At 44.1% G+C, this 26,922-nt stretch overlaps 1 protein-coding gene across 1 annotated transcript; it reads left to right on the top strand.

Annotated features, from left to right (window-relative positions):
* The first annotated feature begins 9,421 nt into the window (after positions 1 to 9,421).
* Positions 9,422 to 20,593, top strand: CD180 (CD180 molecule). Its single transcript, XM_032805211.2, has 3 exons — positions 9,422 to 9,702; positions 14,523 to 14,689; positions 15,471 to 20,593. The coding sequence occupies exons 1-3, from the start codon at positions 9,613 to 9,615 to the stop codon at positions 17,200 to 17,202; spliced, it is 1,989 nt and encodes a 662-aa protein (XP_032661102.1). The 5' UTR covers positions 9,422 to 9,612; the 3' UTR covers positions 17,203 to 20,593.
* Positions 20,594 to 26,922: the final 6,329 nt, after the last annotated feature.

Below are 26,922 nucleotides of genomic sequence, written 5' to 3'. Positions count from 1 at the left end.
GCCTTCTTGCCCCATGTCCCTCCCTGGACCCCAGTTCCCCTTTTACATGGGGTGCTACTCCTGGCAGTATACCCTTTCTCCTTAAGGTTTCCCCTCCCTGGGAACCCCCCCACTCTATCCCCACTTTGCCTCAGGGTCTTGACAACTGCCCAGTCATTAGCTAGCCCCACGCCCTGGGGCAGACTGCAGTATCCCCTCATCAGCAAAGGGGTGGCCTGCTGCCTTGGCCACCTGGTTGCACCCTCAACCCCAGTACTCTAGCCTACTGCTAGCACAGCCTGGGTCTCCAGCAGGACTCCTCTGCCTTTCCCACCCTGCTCCATGCAGGTACCTTCTCAGCACCAGGCCCTTCTCTCTCTGAACGCAGAGAGAGACTCCTACTCCTGGCTTCTCTGCCTTCGAAGCTGTGCCAGTTTGGGGCATGGCCCCAGCTGCAGCCACTTCCCCAATCAGCCCAGCCTACAAGGCTGCTTTCTCCAGCCCCAGCCCCTTCCCTGGGCTGTTTTAACCCCTTCAGGGCCAGAGCAGGGATCCGCCCTGCTACAATGCCTCATAGAAAAGATCTTAAGAAGCTTAATCTGTTTAGTTCATCCAAGAGAACATTAAGAGGTGACAATCAGAATTTCCAAATACTTCCAAGAAAAAGAGATTTTTGATAACCAGACAGTGTCACAGTTCAGGTCAATTGCTCCTGTATCCCCCCTCTGTGGTCCATTGAGGACTCCCACTTTACGCTCCCAGTGCCTCAGCTGTCACCTCTCTTGGGTAGAGTCCTACATCCCTTTCCCTCCTGACTTGGGTTTTTCCAGGCTGCACAGTTCCTGCCTCCACTGATATCCCCAGCAAACCAGCCTGCCAAAATAGGACAGCATCTGCATTTTGCTTTCTCTCTGAAGGCTATGAACAGCACCACACTGCCTTTTCTGGTAAGCTCATTTATTAAGGTGAAAGCATTACAGAGAAAACACATTAAAAACAGAAAAAGAACCTACACACATGCTAAAAAGCTTACCAGAGGTGACCTCGACTTTAACCTCAGGCTCTGGCAGATGTTAGTCTTTCCAAGCCCACAGCTAGGTTTTCCCCATGGTTACAAGCTCATAACAGTCTCAGATTCAGAACCAGAAAAAACTATGAGTAGGTTAGTCTTTCCTTTATACATCTTGGACCTTTACCTCTTCCCAGAGTCTCAAGATCAATCAGCATATAATGATCCTTTCCCCAGGGAATATCTTCAAAAAGCTAGGTTGTTGCATAACCAGAGGTGGGAATTTGCATTCACTTCCCCCTAGAGATTTCTCCAGGCAAACCACTTGACACTGTTTGGCCCAAAAGTTCATTCTTGTCAGGCACATTGTTCAGTGGGGTCATTGGAAGTTTGTAATGCTTCCAGGCTTCACATCACATTCCCCCTTTCCCTCCACTTCACTCTCCCCAGAAAGATTACAGACAATCCAAGCTCACAATAATATGTAAATTTTGCATTTAGTACAGCAGACTCCAGAGATATTTAAACTCAATTCAGTAAGCTCTCCCGATATTATGGTAATTATTGCCATATCAGTCACAGATGGCTCTTCAATCTAACACACAAAGATATAACACAAGCCAATGGTTTGAAGCTGAAGCTATATAAATTTAGACAAAAATGTAACAATTTTTAAACAGTGAAGGTAAGGTGACCAGATGTCCCAGTTTTATAGGAGCAGTCCCGATTTTTTGAGCTTTTTCTTACATAGGTACCTATTACCCCCCACCCCCTGTCCTGATTTTTCAAACTTGCTGTCTGGTCTCCTGTCAGTGTTCCCCAACCTTTTCATCTGGCAGGCGCCAGATGAAGGACAGTGGCGGCTGTGGAGCATCCACTGAAATGCCGCCCAATTTCTGCAGCGTGTCGGCACCGACACCTCTTGATGTCATCGCTTGTCGGTGGCAAGTGGCATCATCGAGAGGCATCGCCACCGAAACTCCACAGAAATTTGGCGGCATTTCGGCAGATGCTCCACCGCCAGCCAGGATGCGGGCACATTTAGATGCCTCCACGGGTGCCATGGTGCCCAGGGGCACTGCGTTGGGAACCCTTGCCCCAAGTGAAGGTAATTAACCACTAGAACAATTTACCAAGGGATGTGGTAGATTCTTCATCACCTGAAGTTTTATATCAAGACTGTGTAGCTTAAACGAAAGTTATGGGCTTGTTGCAGCAATTGCTGGGTGAAGGTCCATGGCCTTAGTTGTGCAGGAGGCCAGACTAGATGATCACACTGGACCCTCCTCTGGCTTAAAATTTATGATTAAGGCCCTAGTGGAGAACTGGCAAATGAGACAGGTGAGGAGCAAGATAAAGACAAAAATTAAGGTGGAAAGATAGAAGTTGAATAGTGGGGAAAAGATTATAGAACAAAAGCAGGGTGAAGGGGAAACAGAAAGAGGAAAATTCCCTTTACAGATGCAGCACCAATTGTCAGGGAACATAACTTTTTGTGCTTTAGTTTACAGAATTACTGGGTGTAATTGTAAATAAGGACACCTTTCCAGTCCTTTCATAAGATATAAATATAAACATAAATGTAGGAGTAAGACATACAGCTGAAAATATAAGAGTGCATATGGCAATGGTATGCATCCTCCCATGAAACAGCTGAATGATCCTTGTGAGTCTTACCTACCATTCCTGTCCAGATAAATCCTCTCCAGGAAGAACTTTAGTTTCTTGCTGTTTATGTGCATAAGAAGAAGAAACAAACCAATCAAGTCAGGAAAGCACAAAAAAGCCAACAAAAATACAGAGCCACAAATCCAAGGTTTCCTGATCCCAAGCTACTGCTCAATATGTTTGGAACTCCCAAGATCCTGCAAGTGGTTTAGGCTGCATTGGATTTTTAACCTTAGCTCTGCACATTAGCCACCCCTTCTCCGCCATTCATTTTTATGCAATACTTTAGGCTTGTGCTGCAGGCAGCCATCCAATTGACTTGTCCAGCCCCAGTTAATGGAACAGCGAAATGATGTAATCCAGAGACAGAGGCTATAAAAGGGACTAGCAACAACACACTGTAGGGCCATTAATCAAGAAGAGATGTGTTCAGTCCAGTAGGTGCTTTATCATCATTTGGGGTTACCCTTCTTTATACTGCATCTAAAACCTGAGAAGCTGATTGTGATGCATGGAAACCACACTGAGGGTTTTTTTCCTGCATGTGAAATGTAAAGCCTCTAGCCTTCAGCAACAGAGGGTGCTTGTGTTCAGCACTGTATTTTCCGCATAATTAAGAAAACTGTGTCAGTATGTGGCTGGCTGCAGCCTGCAGGCCCAGGAATTAAGTATGCATGTCCTTGGCATTTAGAAAGTCCAGATGTCTTTATCTTCTTGGGCATCGAGTTAGAGTTTATCCAGATGGCATCTTGATTGCTGGAAGCTCAACTGATTGAATTACTGGGGCCGTTATCTGCGCCGCAGTTTAGGCACCTAATGCTTTCACCATCATGTTAAAATGTGTTTGCCAAGTGCCAGGTAGGAGGCCAGATCACTAACAAGTCTGTAGCATTTCTAAGCGTATGTAGTTAACGCTCCAGCCCAGGTCCATATTCATATTGTTTCGATTGATCTACATCTAGTAACTAGGCAGAAGTTCCTGAACCAGAATGTAGGCTCTAGATACGTCTACACTGGAAAATCCCCATAACAGCACACCTCAGAGTCTGGGCCAACTGACTCAGGCTCACTCTACAGGGCTAAAACTAGCAACGTAGACGTTCCTACTCAAGCTGAAGCTCTGACTATGAAACCCCATCTCAGAGCCTGGGCCCAGCCCTGTTGGGGATCTACACTGCTATGTTTAGCTTCGAAATGCAAGTCTGAGTCAGCTGACCCAGGCTCTGAGACTCGCTGCCACAAGTTTGGGTTTTCTTAATGCAGTGTACACGTATCATAGAATCATAGAATTGCAGAACTGGAAGGGACCTCGATAAGTCATCTAGTCCAGTCACCTGCCCTCAAGGCAGGACTAAATATTATCTAGATTCCACAACCTCCCTAGGCAATTTATTCCAGTGCTCAATCACCCTGACAGTTACGAAGTTTTTCCTAATGTCCAACCTAAACGGCCTTTGCTGCAATGTTAGCCTATTGCTTCTTGTCCTATCCTTAGAAGTTAAGAATCATCTTTCTCCCTCCTCCTTGTAACAACCTATTATGTACTTGAAAACTGTTATGTTCCCTATCAGCCTTGTCTTCTCCAGACTAAACAAACCCAATTTTTCAGTTTTCCCTCATACATCATGTTTTCTAGACCTTTAATCATTTTTGTTGCTCTTGTTTGGACGTTCTCCACATCTTTCCTGAACTGTGGCACCCACAACTGGACATAATACTCCAGCTGAAGATTAATCAGCATAGAGTAGAGCAGAAGAATTACTTCTTGTATCTTGCTTACAATACTCCTGCTAATACATCCCAGAATGATTTTCTCCTTTTTTTGCAACAGTGTTACACTGTTTACTCATATTTAGCTTGTGATCCACTGTGACCCCCAGACCCCTTTTCACTGTACTCCTTCCCAGGCAGTCATTTCCCATTTTGTATGTGTGCAACTGATTGTTCCTTCCTAAGTGGAGTACTTTGCATTTGCCCTTATTGAATTTCATCCTACTTACTTCAGACCATTTCAGATTTTAATCCTATCCTCCAAAGCACTTGCAAGTGCCTGTGTAATGCCAACAGACCCTGGTAGGCAGGATTGAACTGGGGACCCCTGGAGCATAGTGCATGAGCCTCTACTGCATGAGCTAAAAGTCAACTCATTGTTAGCTAAGGCTGTAGCGCAGACTCATTTTCTCTCGGTGCCACGAGATGGGACAAAATACCACACCAAGGAAGTGCGTGGGTTACACCCATTCTGGATTTAAGCCTCATTTAGCTAAGCCCTCTGTGTGGAACACCTGGTAGTACCTTTGGCTACCCCCATAGCCACTGAATGGGGAGGCTTCGGTGCTCTACCTGTCGCATTAGTTTTATTTTAAGAAAGAAAGAGCTGTGTCTGCTACCAGGCACAGCTAACAGAACAGATTGTGCTGCACAGAGGCATTTTCTAAAGTGCTCAGCACTGGCCTAAAGTTGCTCCCGTTTCTTAATTAAGCCAAACTGTCCATCTTGGATTTGTTTTTACAGTGGCCTGCTCCCAGTCCCCTGAATATGCCTGAAATTCCCTTCCGAGGCAGAGCATCCACCCTCTCTACATTCAAATCCTTCTTCCAAGCTCACAAACACTGACTTCATGTTAGCAAAATTACTGAAAGAAAGGCCCTTCTCCTTTGGGTCTCCTAGCATGTTCGATGTTGTCCATTTATTTAGAAGCTGCAAAGTCCTCAGGGCAGGGACTGACATCTCCTGTGTCTTGTGAAGCACCAACTGCACTGTTGGCTTCAACACAGAAATAACCACCTAGGGAGAGCATGAGGATTTCAAAAGGAGGAAGGGCTCCTTTCCAAAAGGATGTCTCATCCACAACTTGCTTAAGTTTGTCACACATTACTTCTCATGCTGCAACTCTCCCCAGTCACCTCTTCACCCTCTCTCCTCTTCCCCTTTCCCAGCCGAGCAGGTTTTGATCACATTGTTCCCAGGCTGACTGCTAATGAAACAGTGGCTACAATTCTCTTGAATGCCGGCTTGGTTACTTCTTCTTAAAGAACAATAGGGAACATATTTTGTTCTAATTGAGCATAACCACAGTCAGGTGGAACAGTGAAGTGGTAATTCAAAGCAACTTAGTTCCATTTGCTAAGCCAGAGAACTTGCGTCTCAAATGTACTGTACATGTTTCAACTGAGAGCAGGACAATTTGGGTATAAAGATTAGATCCAACTTAGATATGAGGATTTTTTTCCCCCCACTACAGTTATTAGACCAAATCCGGCCCTCACGCCCCATGCAACCTCAGTGAAAGAAATGGGCCCAAGTCAGTTTTGTGTGAACAAAGTCAGTTGGGCCCCATGGGGTTGCACAGGGTGTAAAGCCAGAAGATCAGGCAACGTTGCAGGGACTAATGTCAGTAAATTTGGTTTTTGTTTTTTTTTTCCTATTTGCATTCTTGGATTTTTTTTATATGTAAATCACAAAATGTTATGAATCTCAAGCCCTGCTATTTTATTTTCAGCTGTGGCAGTACAGTGAGAAACACTATTAAAAGGGGAAATGCTTCAGCTTTTCAGCCAAGCAGCAGGCAACAGCAGAGGACTACTGGGGGCCAGCCTGCTGGTTCAGCAATAGTAAAATGTGCAAAATCTCAAACTGATTCCTCAGAAGGCTCTGTCCTTCACTCCTCAGAAGGCAAGGGCTGGGGGGCAATACTGCACATTCATTTTATTTTAAATGCAGCCACCCTGCCCCTTCTCTCTGTCAATGAATTTCATCCCAGCTTCCTCCCCCACCCCCACTAATCTTTATCCCTTCTTCCAAACTGCCCAGGACCCCTGTAGCCCTTTTTCTATTCCACTGAGCCTCAGCAGTGTTCCTCATGGGAGAGAAGAGATTTAGCCTGGTTGTACTAAACGCAAACCAGATATTTAACTGTAGTTCCTGTCACTGTCTCTGGCTTGCCAGCAGACAGGCTGAACGTATTCAGCCTGGACTGTCTAGTAGCAACACATAAGGTCTGCCTACTGTGAGTAATCATGGAAGAAATGGCTGACAACTGTACAGAAGTCACCCTTTTGATTGGCAATGCTTCCTCAAATTCAGTTCTGCAATATCCAGCAATGCTGCGCAATGAAAGTGAAGCACTGTCACACCACTCTATAAAACAGCCAAAATTCCTCTCAGATAAAACCTTCTGCTAGATCTCTCTGTGCATTCAGGTCTGATAGATGTTATCTGGCTGGTTAGACTGTAAACTCCTTGGCAGCAACCATTCTGCACCTTGTACATGGTGTCTTGTACAGAGCGTCTCGTACAGGGCTGAGTATTGTTCTCTCCTAACAAACAAACAGCAGCAATCATTCAAATAATCTACCAACTCAGTCCCGTGCAGCTCAGATTGGAGATGATTTTTTCCATAGTCACAGGTTTGTTTCTAAAGCCCAGAGGCTGAGATTTTTAAATGCTGTGTAGGGGGATTTAGATGCTCAATTCCCATAAAAATGTACTATGAATCAGGTATCCAAATCCCAATTCAAAAATATCAGCCATACTGTACAAAGAGGCTCAACATACTGTAAATATATCCTATACCTAATGCAGCAGTCCTCCATAAACTCATGGTCTGGTGTCCCTGTTTGGAGATCACGGATATTCAGTCTACATCAAGTGATGATGGGTAACTAAAGCATCAGGTGCAAAGATGAATGTTCCTGTAAAAGCCAGCAAGGAGGGAATAAGGCATTTGAAGAATTAGAAGGTCATTCAATGTATAAAGGCTCTCTTAATTGGCCAGAGTGCTGCTAAGTACAAACATATTGCTTTGGCTAGGGAATCCTGCTTGGCTAGATATGTCACATGGCTACAGTATCATAATTTTAAAAAAATATATACATCATGGCTGATTTATCCTTATATGGCAGCATGACCTCCACAGCACCCTTTCTGGCCCAGAGTTCTGCCTTCATTGCCCCAAATTCGTGACTGCCTCCTCTGCCCTTATTTTGGGGGTCAATCGAGAAGCGCACATTCTCCCCCATTTGGGATAGCCTTCTCTCACAGCACCCTCCATGGCAAGACTCAACCCTGCAATGACTCTGCCACACACTCCTCCTTGGGACTTCCATGGTCTGCGGTGGTGAGTTGGCACTCTTGCCAGGTCCCTAACTAAAGGCTCACCCCTTCTAGGGTACCCAAAGTCCAAATTAAGTGCATAGGAACAGGGCCACCGAGAGCGGGTTTGGGCCCCAGGGAAAAAAATTTTAGAGCTTCCCAGCAGGGGCGGACCAGCTAAACAGGGCCAATGAAGCCAGGCCCCGGGCCCCATTCTGGACCACTGGGCCCCAGTAATTTGTACCGGCTTCCACCCCCTATCGTTGGCCCTTCATAAGAATGTAAATTCTTCTGAGCTCAGTCCTTGACTCCTCACTTCCTCCTGGGCTCTGCAGAGCTTTTCCCTGCAGCTTTCTCCCTAGATGTCTAGCTCCTGCCATACCACTGACCTTCAGATCTTCTCCCTGGGAGTCCATCTTCTAGCCTGATTCTCTCCAGGCTGGGTCTGATCTTGTCCCTGGTCTACCCCTGGGCTGTCTGGCTGTGGTGTTGGTCTTCTCTCTGACCTGCTTCAGGAGTGTCCTTTGCCCAGTTACAATTTACCTCAGGGCCAGTCCCAGGATATAAGTCGCCCCCCCCCCCCCCAGCTCCTCCATGGTTCCTTTCCTAGGGAGACCAGAGGCTCCAAAACTACCTCTCTCAAGGGTTGCTTCCCCATTTGCCTTAGCATCTCCCTGGTAAGTTCCGCTCCTCCCCTCCTGAGCACGCCCTCTCCAGGTGTAAGCAATAGGCCCACTCCAGCTGTTCATTAAAACCTTTTCAGTCTCTAACTCTGCAGTAAGGAATTTAAATAACAATGATCTGAATTTCAAAGGCGCTGCGCACCTGCAGCTCCCCATTGATTTCAGTGCTGAGTATGTGGCTGTGCTCAGCACTTCTGTAAATCAGGCCTCTCATAGTGAAGAGTTTAAATAGTGATTTAGAAGTCTAATTTTAGGCATCCAGGTTTCAATATTTTAGTCCATACTAGAGCAGATTTGAAAATCTGGGGGAGGGGTTCTTGCAGAAAGCGTGAGGGGGATGAGGGAGTTGGCAGAAATTCAAATACCAAACAATTTCATCCTTTCATAGACTTCCCTGACCCTCATAACTAATACAGTGCCCTTTATCGGATATGGAAGAGACATAAGATCTCTGGAAGGTTAATATAAAAGAACGCTACTCATGTGAAATTATTTATTGGTGAAAAACACAATCCTAAACCTCCTAATTCCTTTTTCTAGGAGACTATTTCTGCTGTGATGCCTCCTTTACTTTGGTGTAACACCACTGACTTCAGTGTAGCTATTCCTGATTTATAGAATGGTCTTGTGGATAGCACACTGGACAAGGACATGGAAGATTTGGGTTCTGACAGTGCCTCTGGCCTGTTGTGCAACCACAGGCAGTCACTCACACTCTGTGCCTCAGTTTTCTCCTTTGTAAAATGGGAATAAAGATACTGACCTCTGTAAAATGTTTTGAGTGCTGCTGATGCAAAGTACTCTATAAGAGCTAATTGTTATTATTTATACCCATATAAACAAGATCAGAATCAGTCATAGGTTTGTCCTGACTGGATCCCTCCATTTTCATTTTCTAGATAAGCTCTGGGCCCACAAGCCATCACTTGCGTATCAGTCATTTGAATGACTATATTTAAAACAGGGAACTTCCTCTTTCAAGCTGTGATTGTGATTTCACCATGCTAAGCCTGAGAGGTTTATCAAACTTTTTTTTTTTTTTTTTCTTTTTCTGCCTTTGCCATTTAATTAATTTCTAGCAGGCTGTTTCAGTTAATCTTGGTTTTGCTGTCCTGTTTTGCTTCCATTAAGAGAAGATACTACAAGATCATCTGAGTTTAGAAGCCATCTAATGCCTTAATGGCTTGCCAGATATATTGGTTGATTTTGATGGGGCTTTTCTGTGTTAGCTGCGAAGTATCTGAGCCTATAGATACGATGTGCACTGAGGTGAGTGATAGTTATTTCTTTCTCTTGAGGCAAGGGTGTTATATATATTTATGTATATATGTAGAAAATCAATAATGAAGCTTTGGTGATTATTTGCATGCTAACATCTGATCACTTGGAAGTGCAGGAGATTTTTTTTTTTGGCTGGTGGGGGCGGGGGGGGTGCCCGGAAGCCTCAGACTGGGAAAGTAAGGCAGGTCTTTTCAGACACACTCCATGATACTGCTCAGGCACTAATATGACCCTTTTATATGGGATTCTTCTGCATCTGCCAGAAACTGACAGTGTTTTATTCATTTCATAATGCTGCAGGCATACTGAAATCTCACATGCATGTCTACAGCAAGACATCAGAGCTGAAAAGAGAACAGGTTTTAAGGAGTTTCTTTCCTACCATTTGGGTCCAAGAATTTGTATACACCAGTACAAATAGGCAAGACGATGGTTCTTTTTCATGTAGTGGGCAGTCGAGGCTGAGCAGATATGTGATTCCAAACCAGATCAATAATAAAAAGAAATACCAGGCACTCCTTAGTTCTTTTTGTCTGGTTTGGTTCGTTTTAAATTAAAAGGACAGGGGAAGGGGGCGGAGAGGAAAAATGAAGGCAAGATGCTTCTCAGGGTTCTTTTGGTTGCGGGGGGGGAGAGGGGTTGGGAGGGGGCAAAGGGAAGAGACTCATAGGATTTGCCCTCATATATTATGTGCCACAGAGGCCTATAATAGATTCTTTGCTTTATTGAAGTTGTACTACTCCCATAATCCTCCTAATTGTGCAAAACTGTACCGTGAGGGGAATTTCTTCCTCTGCTTCATCTGGAGACCAGTATCTGCCCTGAAGCGTGAGGGCTGATTGCTCTTGTAATTTTATTTTAAATGACATAATGCAGGCACGCTTCTCAGTTACATCAGCAGCTAAACCTTGCTTTTCTTTCTTAAATCTTACTCAGCCATTTGCCCCAATAACAAGCTATGGCAGCGAGGTCCACAGGTTAATTACAAAGTGCATAAAAGCAGTGTTTCTCTCTCATCAGTCTGGAATGTATTGGTTTTTCTTAGGTCTGTATTTGACATTTCCCTTAAGTGATCATTTAGGAACTTCTAAATTAGAACTTCTCTTCTTATTTAATTTGGGGATAGAGCACATGCGAGCTACGCATTTGCTGTCATTCTACGGTTATTTTATGTACTTCTTTATTTCTCCCATTATTCATAACTCCTGTTTGTGGTTCTACCGTCCATATTTGTATTACCTGCAAAATTCCTACAGAATAATGAAAATTTTGAGTGACCTAGGAATAATTGGACCCTCTACTTGTAAAGAAATGGAATTATTTTGTTACAAGTCAGTTTGCATCAATAGCTTTCTGTCACAGATCCTAGTGAGAATGGCCTGTCGGCCACGCACTAGGATTGCTCTGGGGGGAATACAAGCCTTTCTGCACTGGATCTCCTGGGGTGTTAAGCTTTTAATGCCTAGGAAATGTGGCAGAGAGGCCAAGGGAGGAACCAGTGCTGCAGCCTACCAAAGCTCAGGCTATTATCCTCTCTCAGAAATGGGGCTCCTCAGCCCACCTGCCCTAGATGCCCCCGGACCAGACTCCCAAGATACCCCAGTTACTCAAACACATCCTTCTCCCAGAACTCCATCCCGCAAGGTGCATAGCTTCGCGTCCACAGCTTACTGCTCTCAGGGGCACGCAGTAGTTGTGCAGTGGTTAACATACAGAGACACACTTTGTTCAGAGGTTTTTAAGGTCAGGTTTGACAAATCCCTGGCTGGTATGATTTAGTTGGGAATTGGTCCTGCTTTGAGCAGAGAGTTGGACTAGATGACCTCCTGAGGTCCTTTTCAAACCCTGATATTCTATGATTCTACCTCTATGCCCTTTTACACTTATGTAATGCACAGGAGAGTATAGATCATATAAAACAACAAGCACTGAATGTATGTCCCTGTCCAGTGGGGTTGGAACTAGGAGTGATGGGGATGCAGCCACACCCCCTGGCTTGAAGGAGTAATAACAAACATCAATTATATGGTTTCCATCATCAGCACCACCACTCTAAAAATTGTTGCAGCAGCCCTGTCCCTGCCTCGGTTTCCTCACTACTCTAGGACATTGTTTAGGCTTGGGTCCAAGGCCCTTCAGTTGTCCAGAGTCCCTGGAACCATATGGGCCCAGAAAAGCAGGCAGGGTCCCCCAGCCCCATGAGGCTGCTATATTGTGTATAACATAGCTGTAGTCGACGTACCTTGGGCTGAGTTACCGCTGAGGAGAAACTCTCCTGTAGACTTACCTTACTCTTCTCGTCGCAGGTAGAGTACAGGGGTTGACTGGAGAGCGATCGGCTGTTGATTTGGCAGGTCTTCACTAGATCTGCTAAATCGACCGCCGGTGGATTGATCTCAGAATGTCGATCCCGACTGTAGTGTAGACATAGCCTTAGTTTCTCCTCAGTTTTGAGTTCTGTGCTGCACCTCTTAGAGACTTGTCCACTTGAGCTGACCCAGATGTTTTGTCACCCATGCCAGAAAATGTGTATGCCACTCCTGATGCAGCTACATAAAAGGCACAAGCAAAACACACACACACACACACACACCAAAAAAACCCCAACCACCCCCAAAATGGGGATTTTTGGCACACTGAACATTGGTGCCCTGAGTGATCACCCAGCCACCTCTGTTGCCCCCAGTTTCATAATCAAGTGTAATGAAAAAAAAAAGTGTTAGTTTAGTTGTCCATTTGGCAAAATGGTGAAATTCTCAGCACCGCTGCATAGCAATACAATAGTCCATAGTTTATTAGAGGACACCATTAAAATTATTCACTAATGCAAGGTGAAGTCCACACACTCCTTGCATCACCCATTTATGGGATGATCAAAAAACAGTAATGGTTTATAAATGGAAGTGTGCAGATTATCAGCTACTAATAGACTGATACCTGCTCTTGAGTCTGGTTGGCTTCTCTTGGAATCTAGGGTTATTACATTAGCACTAGTTTCCAATGAGTATATTACTGTCCAATAATAGAAATTCTCTATTAAAGAACAGAATAGGGTTGGTTCAAATATTTTTATATCCAAAATTTCAATGAAAAACTGGGAAAAAGTTAAAGTGTTCACAACTTTTTCTTTCTGTTTTGGACCAGCACTTGTACAGCTATATTCTTCCTTCAAAGCTTAGCTGTGTTTTCTGTAGCAAGTTGAGAGTTATTCTATTTAAAACTTTAGACACCACCAGTTATATTTAATCTCACCGTTTGAGAATCTGTAGAGTAGGCTGGGAAATCTTCAAAGGATTTCTTCTCTCCTTGGAGCTAATTTCAGCAGTAATTAAGAGTCTTTGAGGAGACAACCTAGTATTTTTCTGAAGATTCCTTTAAGACTCAAGGCCCTGTTTTACTTAAGGGAAGGCTTGAAGTCCTCTGGTGAGTCGCTGCCTCTTCCCTGTGCTCTTGGTGGGAAGTGATAGCTCAGTATTTTGAGCATTGGCCTGCTAAACCCAGAGTTGTGAGTTCAATCCTTGAGGGGACCACATAGGGATCTGGGGCAAAATCTGTATTTGGTCTTGCTAGTGAAGCCAGGGGGCTGGACTCTATGGCCTTTCAGGGTCCCTTCCAGCTGTATGAAATAGGTATATATCCATATATTATTATTCCATTGTTTCTGATTGGCAGCCATTCCTTAGGCATTGATTCCACTGCACTTGTGAATGTCAGTCTGTCTGCTTAGGTGGTGATCATGGGTTTGAAGCCTGAAATAAAAGTTGGACTTTTCATACATCTCTTTTTCACACAGATCAGCTTACTGAGGACTGTGCGTGAGAGTGCGTAACACCCCTGTGTTTTGATTGACAACATAGTCTCCTATGAAGTCAGAGGCAGATCTGGTATATTATAATCCCCCTGTTTTAACTTTGGAGAGGTGAATATATTTGCATAAGAGACAGGTTATTCCATTTCCCCTTAGTCTGAAAAGTCTTTAAAAAGAATTTAAAAGTCTCAGTTTCTCAGATACTAATTTTTGTCCAGTTTCAGCTAAATGTGCAGAGCAATCCTTTGCTGTGAGTATGAACACAGCTCAGCTCCTTTTTATCTGAGCAGACATTTTCTGTTATAACACAATATTTTCACACTCTGAGCCAAGCTCTCTTTGCAAGATGTTCATAACTCCCTAGGACTTATTTTACAGCCAGCCTTGTTACAAGACCCACGGCTTATTTACTGGGGATTAATAATTCATACTGTCCTTGGTTAATGAAATACCGAATGATGTGCACGCAATATTAGCATAAAGATCGAAGCCTGTGCTTTAAAAACTGCATTCCATGAAGTCCCAGGATTGCATATTTTAGGTTAATATTAAGATTTCAAAAAACACTCTCATATGTTGAGATAGGCTTCTGTTCTGCTTTCCTGCTGCTGATCCGCCCCAATCCCACCTCCGTCCTTGCAGAATCCAGCAGTTTAGGGTTTTTTAATTGAACTTAGTTTCCTCACCATTAGGCATCTGGGTTTCTGTGGATTAATAGCTCTTTCTCCACTCACTTCACTGCTATCCAGGCATTTAATCTTTAAGGGATGGGGGGTTGTTTGTTTTTAAATACAATTCTACAGTAGGTTTTTGCATTGTTCTAATTCAAGGTTTTGGAATACAGTGGGATGTGATCAGGTATTGTAAGTGCTATAAGATATGTTTTGACTTATGTTTTTAAATGATTTATTTCTAAGGCAGCTGCTTGGTAGAATGTGTATGTCAGAGCTTCATGTTTACATTCACAGTATGTCTGTATCTGTATATTTAATTTCCACAGATTATAGCCAACAAAAGCTATAGCTGTGAAGATTTAGGACTGAGAGAGATTCCTGAAAGACTTCCAACCACAACAGAAATCCTTGACTTCAGCTTTAATTTGCTTTCTTCCCTTCACAATTCAACCTTCAGCAAGCTAAAGAATCTGGTATACTTAGACTTAACAAGGTATTGGAAATCTTTGTCACTTTCACTGATCACAGAAGCCATAACTTATTTTGTATCTGCCATTGCTTAGATGCCCTTATTTCAACCTTTTGCAATACTAATAAAGAACTGAAGGTTTCCATAGTATACCATGGCAACCATCTTCACAGCAGAACCTTCAGAGACCCTTGCAGACAACTGTTGCGTTGTCTTGCCAGTTAAGAATGCCTAGTTGTTTGGAAATAGCTTTTTTCTGGGCTCTCTCCTGTTAAGGCCTGGAGTTATTGGACCATTTGCAGGAATGGGTGAAACCTTCACATCTTATTATTTATGTTAGCACCAACAAATTTGCTGTAGGGAACATCTCACCTGCTTTTCCATGAAATGTGAGGAGAAAGAGATTCTAGCCTTGTAAGAAGTGCCCTTATTATAGGGATAAGATTTTGATTGTGTTGATTAGGGAAGGCAATGGGAAACTCCCCTTACTTAGCAGGTCTCTGTGTGACTTTCATAAACAACGTCACAGTCAGGACCTCTACATCCAATCAGCCCTAGACAGTTTTCACTTCCCATTATGGCCTCTTCTTATCTGAGTTTAAAACACAGGGGCTTCTGAATATCAGCTATATGCTGCCAGCAAAGAATAATAGCTTTTAAGTCAAAGAAGACCATAGTTCATTGGGCTTTCTTTGTACATGAGATTGCATTTTGATTGTTGTTTTTAAATGACTATGTAATAGTGGGAAAATTTTATCAGATTGATTTATTAGTAATGTCATTGGATTATTCTGTTCTTTTCAAGGTGTCAAATTAACTGGGTGTACGAAGGTGCCTTTCAAAGCAATGCTCATCTGAATATTATTGTCTTGACTGGAAATCTACTCATGTTTCTGGCTGACACAGCATTTGTTGGCCCGCAGTCTCTGAAGCATCTTGTCTTAACTCAGACAGGTCTAACCAACTTAGCATTTATTCCAATGCAGAATCTGGATAATTTAGAGACTTTTGACTTGGGCAGCAATCACATTTCCTCACTGCAGCTCCCTCCAAGCTTTCCCACCAGAAACCTCAAATACCTTGATTTTCAAATGAACAACATACAAAGAATAGCAGCAAAAGACATAGATATTCTGCTGCAGACAAAGAATTTAACTCTGATCTTGAAGGGCAATGATATTATGCACATTGAAGCTGGTGCGTTCCAGTACAACTTATTTTACAGCTTGGACTTTGGAGGTTGCATTGACATTTCTGTGGTTTTAGCAGGGATGCAGGATACCAGAACCCATACTCTTTGGTTGGGGACATTTGAGGATGCAGACAATGGGATTCCCATAAACCCTACTATGCTACTGAACCTGTGCAATATCTCTGTGGTGGATATTAGTCTGCAAAAACGGCATTTCCTTCATTTAACTGCTGCCACATTTCAGTGTTTGAACAAACTCCAAAGGCTGGATCTGACTCACACCTACATCAGCATGTTGCCTCCTGACATCAGTGGCATGAACATGTTGGAAGAATTAATTCTCAATAGGAACGCCTTTAAGCACATTTGCAACATTAGCTCCACCGCCTTCCCCTCCCTCACCCACCTCTATATCAGAGAAAATGCTGAGAATCTGGATTTAGGTTCTGGCTGTTTAGAAACATTGTCAAAGCTTCAACACTTGGATTTAAGCCACAGTTACATAGAAAATTTAGACTGCTGCAGCAACCAGCTAAAAGGCCTGAGTGGATTACAGCACCTGAATCTGAGCTACAACAAGCAGCTTCAGCTCCAAGATTTGGCCTTTAAGGAAGGTGCTAACCTGGAGCTCCTGGATTTAGCTTTTACACGTCTTCACATCAATGCTTCCCAGGGTCCCTTCCGCAATCTGCATCTCTTGCATGTCCTGAACCTTTCTTATTCCTATATCGATACCAACATTCAGCACCTTTTACAGGGGCTGCAAAACCTTTTCCTGTTGAACCTTAGAGGGAATAAGTTTCAGTCAGGGACCATTCCGAATGAAAATCTCTTTCACCAGCTACCCAGTTTAGAGATGTTAATTTTATCATTCTGTGATCTGACAGCTATACAAAACCAAGCATTTCACACTCTCAAGAAGCTAAAGCATGTTGACCTGAGCCACAACAAGCTTATTGCATTCAGCACAGATGCCTTTTCCAATCTCAAGAGCATCTACCTCAATTTTGCCAATAATAGGATCCATATTATACCACGTGACATGTTAACTAACTTATCAGGCCAGAGTATAATCAATTTAAGTTACAATCCACTGGAATGCACCTGCTCTAATATTGGTTTAATCACTTGGTACAAGCAGAATATGGATAAAATTGAAGACCCTGAAGGGACAGTGTGTTGTGAGCCCAAAGCTCTAGCAGGTGCTAAGCTGTCCACTGTAACTCTCCCCTGTGGGATCAACGTTGCAGGAATTGTTTGCACAGTGCTGGGTTTGATATTGCTTGTTGCTGTTATCTTGGTTTGGGTCATACGCTTTTTAAAGAGAAATTACCAACAACTCTAAGTGAAAGGTGGCTCCATAACAGTCATTTTTAAATAAAGGAAGAAAGGACAGTTACTAGACAGACTGAAGAAAAGGTAATTGCTCCTACTTGTTGCTTTGTTCCTGGGCAATACTCCTTTTAACCTTAGTATTGCATGCCCCATTCTCATTCTTAGCAACTGATTTAGGAAAAATTACTATGAAAAAACAAACCCTGGCCAGATCCTGTGAAGAACTTTAGCCACACAAGTAACACAGTAGGGTCCTGATCTATGACAAGGGCTCCTAGGCTCTCTGATAATACAAATAATAATAATTAGTCCCACTGAAGTCTGCCACTAGTCCTCAACTATAAGCTAGCACTGGGGCCTCAGGCAGCTGAGTGAGCTAGGAGGAAACGGGGGAGAAATGGTTCCCTCAAGTGAACGAGCTGCTCTGAAGTTGGAATTTAGATACCAATGCTATCTGAATGGCTGAGGCAACAGCATGGCTGGCCCTGCACACATGGTTGCTCTAAAAGAAAATTAGACTGGCCTCTTTCCTGGTCATTGTTCATTGAATCCCTGGGTGTAGGTGAGATGCAGGGCCTTATTTCTTGCCCTCAAAAGTGGGGGGCAAGTGTTTGTGGGGAATCAGGGGCAGCTTGTGGGGGGAAACTAGGGGGAAATCAAAGCAATCTGTGGAACTTTGCAGTCACTGGCCAGAAGGGAACTTCCTATCAGGGAATATCTAGGCACAATAGTTCATGTCTTGTCTACTAGCCTGTCACCCATATCTCTTCCATATTAAACCCTTCTTTTGTCTTGGCTCCTATCCACTTCTTTTCCCACCAGTAGCCCCTCACCTTTTCCTTAATAGCTCCTGTCACCCCCTTTCCACCTCTCACCCCACCATTTCCCCCCAGTAGTTCCTGGTATCCCCAGCTGCAGCTCAACTCCCCTGCTGTGGCACTGACCTTACTGCAGCCAGTTCCTCCTCTCTGCTGGGCCTGGAAAAGCAGGAGGAACAGAGCAGACAGAGAGGCTGCAGGAACATGAGAGAGGGGGCCAGTGTGTATCTCTCTCTCTCACAGGACCCTTATGCATTTTGCAGTATTGAACATGTGATGATTTAATGAGTAAATATTGTTTATTTTCTCCATATACTAATTGTGAAGCATTTGTAACAGCAGTTGTGACATTGACAATGCACTTTCACAGCTGGGCTTGTACGGGGGCAAATAACTGAGCCAACAATGCAGCTGTGATTTGTGAAATGCAGTAATAATGACAGCCAAAGCCAGGCATTTCCTGAAAGTTGATGGCCAGCTGTTTTCAATTCCTCTAACTGCCAGGAAGTGCCCAAAGCTGGAGCTCATTACTGTTCAAATGAGTCACTCTCCTCAGAGCAGAGAAATCCTGTGGATCCTTGTCTGTAATGCCCTTTACTGAGGGGCTAGAGAGGACTCAATCACTCACAGGTTAATTTCCCAGCCCAGCAGAAGCCCCATCCCATCTCCCGGCTCCTGCTTCCACTCCCCAGGCAAGCAGCACCCTTCCCTCTCCCTCTGAGGGGGGACCAGGGAGAGCTAAACATGTTTCCTTGTGGCTCACCCCCCCCACAACTTCCCTGCTTCTGGCATAGTGCAGGTTCTACCAATTCAACCTGCCTCTCCTCTATTGGTTCATGGACTGAGGGAGGGGTCAGGAACATGCAGCAAAAAGATGGGTCAAGAGGTCAGATCAAGTGAAGAGGGAGGGACACTCCTGTGTGGGGACCATTTCCACCCAAACCTCACCTTGCCATTCAAGCAGCCAGAAATTCTCCTTGTTCTCCAGGATCACTCCCCAGCTGAATGGTCACAGATATCACAGTTATATGTCACACTTACATACACCTCCACCTCAATATAACGCTGTCCTCGGGAGCCAAAAATCTTACCGTATTATAGGTGAAACCACATTATATTGAACTTAATTTGATCCACCGGAGCATGTAGCCCCGCCCCCCCCGGAGCACTGCTTTACCGTTTATATCTGAATTCGTGTTATCTCCGGTGGCGTTATATTGGGTTAGAGATGTCCTTTTGTAGAAGGAACTCAGAACACTTTGTAAAGGTAGGTTAATCACACCTCCCTTTGACAGATGCATGAACAAAGGCAGAGAGCTTAAGTAACTGGCCTCAGGTCACATAATGTGTCAGTGGAAGAGGTGGGGAAAGCACCCACATACCATGAAACCCAGTTTTTCTTCTCAGTTTTGGTTTCAATGCTCTGCAGCGCACTATTGTAGTGGCATGGGCAGTGGGATGGGATAGTTGCTCAAGTATCCAGGGTCCAGAGCAGGATTGTATTCAGAGCCTCTAGCCCCTCCTGCTTCCCGCACCATTGAGTCTACCCTACTATTTTTAGTGCTCTAGCTTGATCAAAGCTGATGCACATACATCTACCAAGCTGAAATTTACACTTCCAACTCAAGTGTAGACATGGCCATAGAAAGAATGACCAACGAGCACACAAGAAAGGAAGACCCTAGAGAATACAAGATGATATTCAGTCCAGGATCATGAATGTGTATTTGCAACTCTTGATATATTAAAATACCCTCCAAATATTGTAGGCATTGCATCTATTTTTCAAATGTATTAGTAAATTTTCCACTTTTTGTACAAATTCTATTGGGTACCTTACTTTAAAATGTGCTTTCTACATTGCAAAAAGATGCATGCAAGGTTAATAAATAAAAGGATTTTCTGGGGACAGGGGAGGGACATGCATGGACCCAAACTGTGGTATGTAATCTATCATTTAAATCAGCTTCTGTAACCAGATGACTGGAGGATAGTTAACATGATGCCAATATTTTAAAAAGGCTCTACAGGTGATCCCAGCAATTACAGATGGGTAAGCCTAACTTCAGTACTAGGCAAATTGGCTGAAACTATAGTAAAGAACAGAATTATCAGACATATAGATTAACATGATTTGGTGGGTAAGAGTAAATATGGCTTTTGTAAAGAGAAATTACACCTCACCAATCTACTAGAATTTAAGGGGTCAACAAACATGTGGACAAGGGTGACCCAATGGATACAGTGTACTTGGACTTTCAGAAAGCCTTTGACAAGGTCTCTCACCAAAGGCTCTTAAGCAAAGCAAGCAGTCATGGGATAAGAGGGAAGGTTCTCCCATGGATCAGGAGCTGGTTAAAAGACAGGAAACAAAGGGTAGGAATAAATGGCCAGTTTTCAGAATGGAGAGTAGTAAATAGTGGTGTTCCCCAGGGCTCTGTACGAGGCCCAGTCCTATTCAACATATTCATAAATGATCTGGAAAAAGGGGTAAAACAGTGAGATGGCAACACTTGCAGACAATACAAAATTACTCAAGATAGTTAAATCCAAAGCTGACTGTGAAGTGTTACAAAGGGAGCTCACAAAACTGGGTGACTAGGCAACAAAATGGCAGATGAAATTCAATGTTGATAAATGCAAAGTAATGAAAATTAGAAAGCAGAATCCCAACTATACATATAAAATGATGGGGACCAAATTAACTGTTACCACTAAAGAAAGTGATCTTGGAGTCATTGTGGATAGTTCTGCAAAAATATCCACTCAGTGTGAAGCAGCAGTCAAAAAAGCTAATAGGATGTTAGGAATCATTAGGAAAGGGATAATATGACAGAAAATATCATAATGCTTCTATATAAATCCAGGGGATGGATCACTCGATGATTGCCTGTTCTGTTCATTCTCTCTGAAGCACTTGACATTGAAGACAGGATACTGGGCTAGTTGGACCATTGGTCTGACCCAGCATGGCTGTTATGTTCAAACACCCCCTACTCCTGACAGACTTGGACATGAAAATCTGCAAACACTCTGGGTCTCCCTTATTTTCTGAAAAAATCTTTGGCTCTTGCTAATCATCTGTTTGATCCATTTTGCAATTTGGACTCCTCTGTTGTCACATAAATATGTCTTGCAACTGGCCTAGCGGGTCAGCACCACTCCCTGTTAACAGAGAGCATGAACTACTCTGGCTTCAAAACAAGGCCTGAAAGCGCAATCACATGCTCCACAGAGACTGAAATAAACAGAACATTAAAATGCCAGACCGGCCCAAGGGCCTTAAAGCAGAATCCTCACAGGGATGCAGCTACAGAAATGCTCATTTAAAAAGGCGGATAGTATTTTATGATGGCAGAGGATTATATTTCTCTTGATTTAAAAAGGGAAGATGGTTGTATTCTTATTCACATGATTATTGGTTTTTGGTGGGGGTGGCTTTTATGGATCATTGATCTCTGAAAACATACAGTAAGAGTTTAATTAGTAAATGAATATATAAATGCATCATGATGTTGAGAGGTCAGATTAAGCCTTGGGAGGATTTATAATTAATTTAAATTGCAAACGGGGAGTGGCTGGACTAACGTACCCCTGAAGCCATATCACCACTTCAGTATTCTTCTACCTTAGTATTTGAATGTTCACATCTTAGGCCAGATGCTTGATGGGTGGGGACAGAGTGTTGTTGGCAGCCTTTGTGTCAGCTGTGCTGGTAAGTGCCAACTATTTCCCTTTGAAGAAGCACGGAAAAGGAAACTAAAGGTTGTAAGCAAAATGAGATGAGATGCCTAGTAAGTTCATGTACATTTGGATACCCTGAATGCTCATGGAGCTGATGGCTATTTTGTAGTGGAGCTGGGGTCTGTACGTCTGGTGTATGGCCTTTTCTAGCGAGCTCTGCAAAGTTTAGAAAAGACTTAGCATTACTTAACTGTGTTGAATTAGGGAGTCTCTGCTTTACTTTATCACAGGTTACTAAATCCAAACAGCAATAGTTAGGACTTAATATTTATACTTGGGCCAAAGCCTGACAAGTACTAGGTGTATCTATTAGTCTGTCCTTTGTGGCTAGAATGCAAGTTTTTGCACCAGTGCTTCCATAACAATTCAACCCTGATGTAAAGAGTCAATCCCCTCTAAGGTTGTGCGTCGTTCTCTGTCCACAGAAACGTATATACACTGTATGGAGGAAAGGCTCTCAGTTGTGATGAACGGAATGGTGCATTTACTCAATGATGCATGGGAGCTGAGTGCTCTTTGAATACTTTACACAGGAGACTTCCAGTTCAACTTCAGCTATTATCCCAGAGGCTTTTCCTTGAAAGTTCCCCCTATAAAGTCTAAGCTAGTTAATGCATTGAAGATCACCACTGTGTTAGAAAGTTTCCACTCAATTCGTGAGATGTACAAGATAGAATTATCATCAATGTTGTCAGTCTACGAAATGGAGATTCTTGTAGCCCTTTAAAATGTCTGCACTTCACACACACAGATTGACCTACAAATTCCCTCACATATTATACAACCCCCAACCTATATAACTTAGGTCAAAAGTTATCTGACGGCATCCCTATTTTAAACAAGAAAGTCACGTTAAAAATTGCATGTCTGCTGTCAATTCCATAGCTGTGTATAGCACTACATATCTTGGTAATGATAACGCAGCATGTCCACACATGAATGTGAATTGTTTTCATATATTACAAGTTATTGCTGTCACAGGAAAGCTATCAGATGTAAAAATGTGTTATTGTGATCCAGCGAACTGGCCCTGTAGTGCATATGGTATTTGAATACACAAACAGCAGAATAGGCAGCCTCCATCAAAACGATGCTTGCACATAGAGTGAACTAAGACAGGAAAAACATCTTGGAACAAACCATGTCTTTGCAAAGCCCCCTTTGCAAAGAAGCTCATTAGCATAGGCTTGAGCATTTGACTGGCCCACAAAAAAATTATTTACAGTGTAGTTGGAACTAGGACCAGAGGAATTGCTCTGTGTAAGCTTGAAAGCTTGTCTCTTTACCAACAGAAATTGGTCCAATAAAAGATATTACCTTACCCACATTATTTGAAAAATAACTTCTCAATTGACCAGATAAATATTGGTCAAATAATGTCAAAAATGGTCAAATATTGTAAAGCGTTGGTTTATTAGAACAATAAAAGTAAGACTTTATGGTCGCCACTAGGCTTAGCCTGAGATAGATATTTGTGGCTCATTACAACAAACATTTAACTGAGTACTTTTAATTCACAATAATGGAAACACAATGAAATGAAGTGCTAGAAAAATGAAAGAATGCATGATGCAATCGAAAAGGGAGGCTGCCACCTACAGCAGGGCATTCTTGCTGGAATATTTAACTGTGGCCAAATAGTAGATGGCATGATTTGACTGGCTTGTCAAGCCTATATCAGCATATCTTCGAGAACAGTGCAAAGCAAGCTACATAAAACCCAGAAACTGCTGAACTTTCACTAGCTGATTCAAGGCACATCTTCCAAAAGAGAATTGGTTCAATATAGTGAGCTCTGCATTTATTTATTTGTATTCCCATAGTGCCTAGGAGCCCCAGTCATGGACCAGGACCCCCCTGTGCTAGGCGCTGTATAAACACATAGCACAATGATGGTCCCTGTCCCAAAGACCTTAGAATCTCCATCTAAGACACGAGTTAACGGTTACAAATAGGGGAGTACCAGGAAGAGGACAACAATACTGGACAGCATGACAGGCAGTGGTCTTAGCATACCAGCAGCCTAATCGTTATCAAATTTTTTTGAAGTCGTCATTGCAAAGGGAATTTTAAGGAGGCATTTGGAAGAGGATAATCAGAAAACATTGTGAATGTTCATGTAGGTGCAGCAGGGGAGAAACATGAAGGTGCCTGCTTGAAAATTTAACAAGTGGGCAATGGAAGCTGGCATCAATATTTTGATAGTGAATGAGAGATAAGGTAGGGTGGGGATAGACTGTGAAGGGCCTTGAAATTGAAGGGAAGTATCTTATGTTTGATGCTCTAATAAATGCACCATCTGAAGGCACAGCTTCACAATAGTGTAAGGGGAAAATTGTACCTAAAAGAATCTGTCCAGTTGTGTAACACTGTAAAACACCCCAAATCTTGTATGGCTTTCCTTTCCAGCATTCTAAGTTTGCATTTGTTTAGCATGGATTTTTCTGAAGGAACTGGAAATAAACATGCATCTTGAATAATTTGTTCTCTACAATAGCGTGCTACAAAAGTGATTGACGAACAGTGGAGTTAAAAGTGAGCAGCGTTACAGGATGTGAAAACATTGTGCCAAAGTTTCCTAAACATCTCTGCTGACATACCTCAGTTGTCACCTGCAGCTCGGCAAGTACCAACTACTCACCCCTGCCTGGGACCCAAAATTGTAGCAACAGCACTCTTATTCCAGCATGCATCACCGTGCCTTCTGCAACACCGCCTACCTTGAAAGAGGAAAAGACGGTTACTGCTGTTTGTAACTGTTGTTCTTCGAGATGTGTTGCTCTTATCCATTCCAAGTAGGTGTGCATGCACCACGTGCACATTCGTCGGATGATTTTTACCCTAGCAACACTTGGTGGGTCAGCTGGGTCACTCCCTGGAGTGGTGCCTTTATGGTGCCGGATATATACCCCTGCTGACCCAACGGCCCTTTAGTTCCTTCTTGCCGGTTACTCCAACAGAGGGGAAGGAGGGCGGGTTTGGAATGGATATGAGCAACACATCTCGAAGAACAACAGTTACAAAGGTGAGTAACTGTCTTTTCTTCTTCGAGTGCTTGCTCATATTGATTCCAGTAAGGTGATTCCCAAGCCTTACCTAAGCGGTGGGGTCGGAGTGAGACGTTGCACAATGCAAAACTGCTGAGCCAAATGCTGCATCATCTCTGGACTGTTGAACCAACGTGTAATGTGAGGCAAAGGTGTGAATCGATGACCAGGTAGCTGCCCGACATATTTCCTGGATGAAAACATGGACCAGGAAGGCAGCAGATGAAGCTTGAGCCTGAGTAGAACGGGCGGTGTGAGATGGCTAGCTGGAACGTGAGCCAAATCATAGCATGTATGGATGTAGGATGTTACTCAAGATGAAATTCATTGGGATGAGACTGGTAGGCCTTTCATTCAGTCTGCCACAGCTACAAAGAGCTGAGGTGACCTTCAGAAGGGTTTTGTTCTCTGCGAACGTCTAGGGTGTGCCGCTGTTGTTCCGGACACGATGGATACAGCTTCGGGAAAAAGACTGGGAGGAAGATGTCTTGATTGACATAAAAGACGGACACCACCTTAGGGAGGAAGGAGGGGTGTGGTCGCAGTTGTACCTTGTCCTTATGGAATACCGTATACAGGGGGTCCGCTGTCAAGGCCCAAAGCTCAGATACTCGTCAGGCCGAAGTAATAGTGATGAGGAAGGCTGTCTTCCAGAAAAGGTACAGCAGCGAGCAGGTGGCCAGTGGTTCGAAAGGAGCACGCATAAGCTTGGCTAGCACCAGAGGCTGAGATCGCAGGTAGGGGTCGGGCGTCTGACTTGAGGGTACAAACGTTCCAATCCCTTGAGGAACCTTGAAACTACGGAGTGAGAGAAGATTGATCGGCCATTTTCCCCTGTGTGGAAGGCGGAGATGGCTGCCAGATGCACCTTTATGGAAGAGACCATTAGGCCCTGTTCTTTCAGGGACTAGAGGTAGTCCAGGACAGTAGGAACGGACACCTGCCTGGGACTGAGTTACGCTGAGCACACCAGCAGAAGAAACGCTTCCACTTGGCCAGACGTCATCCTAGTGGAAGGCTTCCTACTGCCCAAGAGGACCTGTTGGACCAAGGCAGAGCAACACAACTCAGACTGGCTCAACCACGCAGCAACCATGCTGTGAGGTGAAGAGACTGCAGGTCCAGATGGTGAAGCCTGCTGAAGTCCTGTGTTACGAGATCCGGCCAGACTGGCAGGGGCATTGGGTCTGCCACTGAGAGGTTGAACAACATGGTGTACCAGTGCTGCCTCGGCCACGCTGGAGCAATCAGGATCAGGTGGGCGCTGTCCCTGCGGAGCTTGAGTAAGACTCTGATGGACGAGCAGAAACGGTGGGAAGGCATAGAGTAGGTACCTCTTCCACAGGATCAGGAATGTGTCTGAGAGGGAGCCCGGGGAGCGTCCCGGGAAGGAGCAGAACACCTAGCGTTTCCTGTTCTCTCAAGAGGCAAACAGGTCTATGTGGGGAAACCCCCACTTCCGGAAAACAGAATGGATGACGTCCGGACGAATCGACCACTTGTGAGACAGGAAGGATCTGCTGAGGTGATCCGCCAGAGTGTTCTGGACACCTAGGAGAAATGAAGCTACCAAATCGATCAAGTGGGCTACGCAAAAGTCCCAGAGGTGGACGGCTTCTTGACAAAGGAGGGAGGAGCGTGCTCCACCCTGCTTGTTTGTGTAAAACATGGACGTTGTGTTGTCCGTGAACACTGATACACTATGGCCTTGTAGATGGTCTCGAAACACCTGGCATGCTAGACGGACCACTCTCAGCTCCCGCACATTGATGTGCAAGGCCAGCTTTTGAGGTGACCAGAGGGCTTGAGTGCGAAGGCCCTCAAGGTGGGCTCCCCAACCCAGGGATGACGCATCCGTGGTTAGGGCCATCGAAGGTTGCAGCGGGTGGAATGGCATCCTGCACAGACTAGAGTGGGGTTTAGCCACCAGGTTAGGGAGCCCAGAACCTTCCGGGGAATAGTGAGCACCGAGTCCAGGCTGGCTGTCTCTGCGTGGTTGGTATATTGAAGCAAGCCAGGTTTGAAAGGGACAGAGGCGCAGCCTTGCGTGCTTGGTCACGAAGGTGCAGGAGGCCATGTGACCTACTAGGCTGAGGCAAGTGCGCACCGACGTTGTCGGGA

The sequence above is a fragment of the Chelonoidis abingdonii genome, chromosome 6 (genome assembly GCF_003597395.2).
Source record: "Chelonoidis abingdonii isolate Lonesome George chromosome 6, CheloAbing_2.0, whole genome shotgun sequence".
Classification (NCBI taxonomy): domain Eukaryota; kingdom Metazoa; phylum Chordata; order Testudines; family Testudinidae; genus Chelonoidis; species Chelonoidis abingdonii.
This window is presented reverse-complemented; position numbering and strand designations above follow the sequence as displayed.

What these genes read in the sequence shown, in the direction of transcription:
- CD180 (XM_032805211.2), top strand. Translation starts at nt 9,613, where the DNA reads ATGGCTTGCCAGATATATTGGTTGATTTTGATGGGGCTTTTCTGTGTT. An exon ending in TAGATACGATGTGCACTGAG is followed by an intron (nt 9,703 to 14,522) that starts GTGAGTGATAGT and finishes TAATTTCCACAG; the next exon opens with ATTATAGCCAACAAAAGCTA. An exon ending in GTATACTTAGACTTAACAAG is followed by an intron (nt 14,690 to 15,470) that starts GTATTGGAAATC and finishes GTTCTTTTCAAG; the next exon opens with GTGTCAAATTAACTGGGTGT.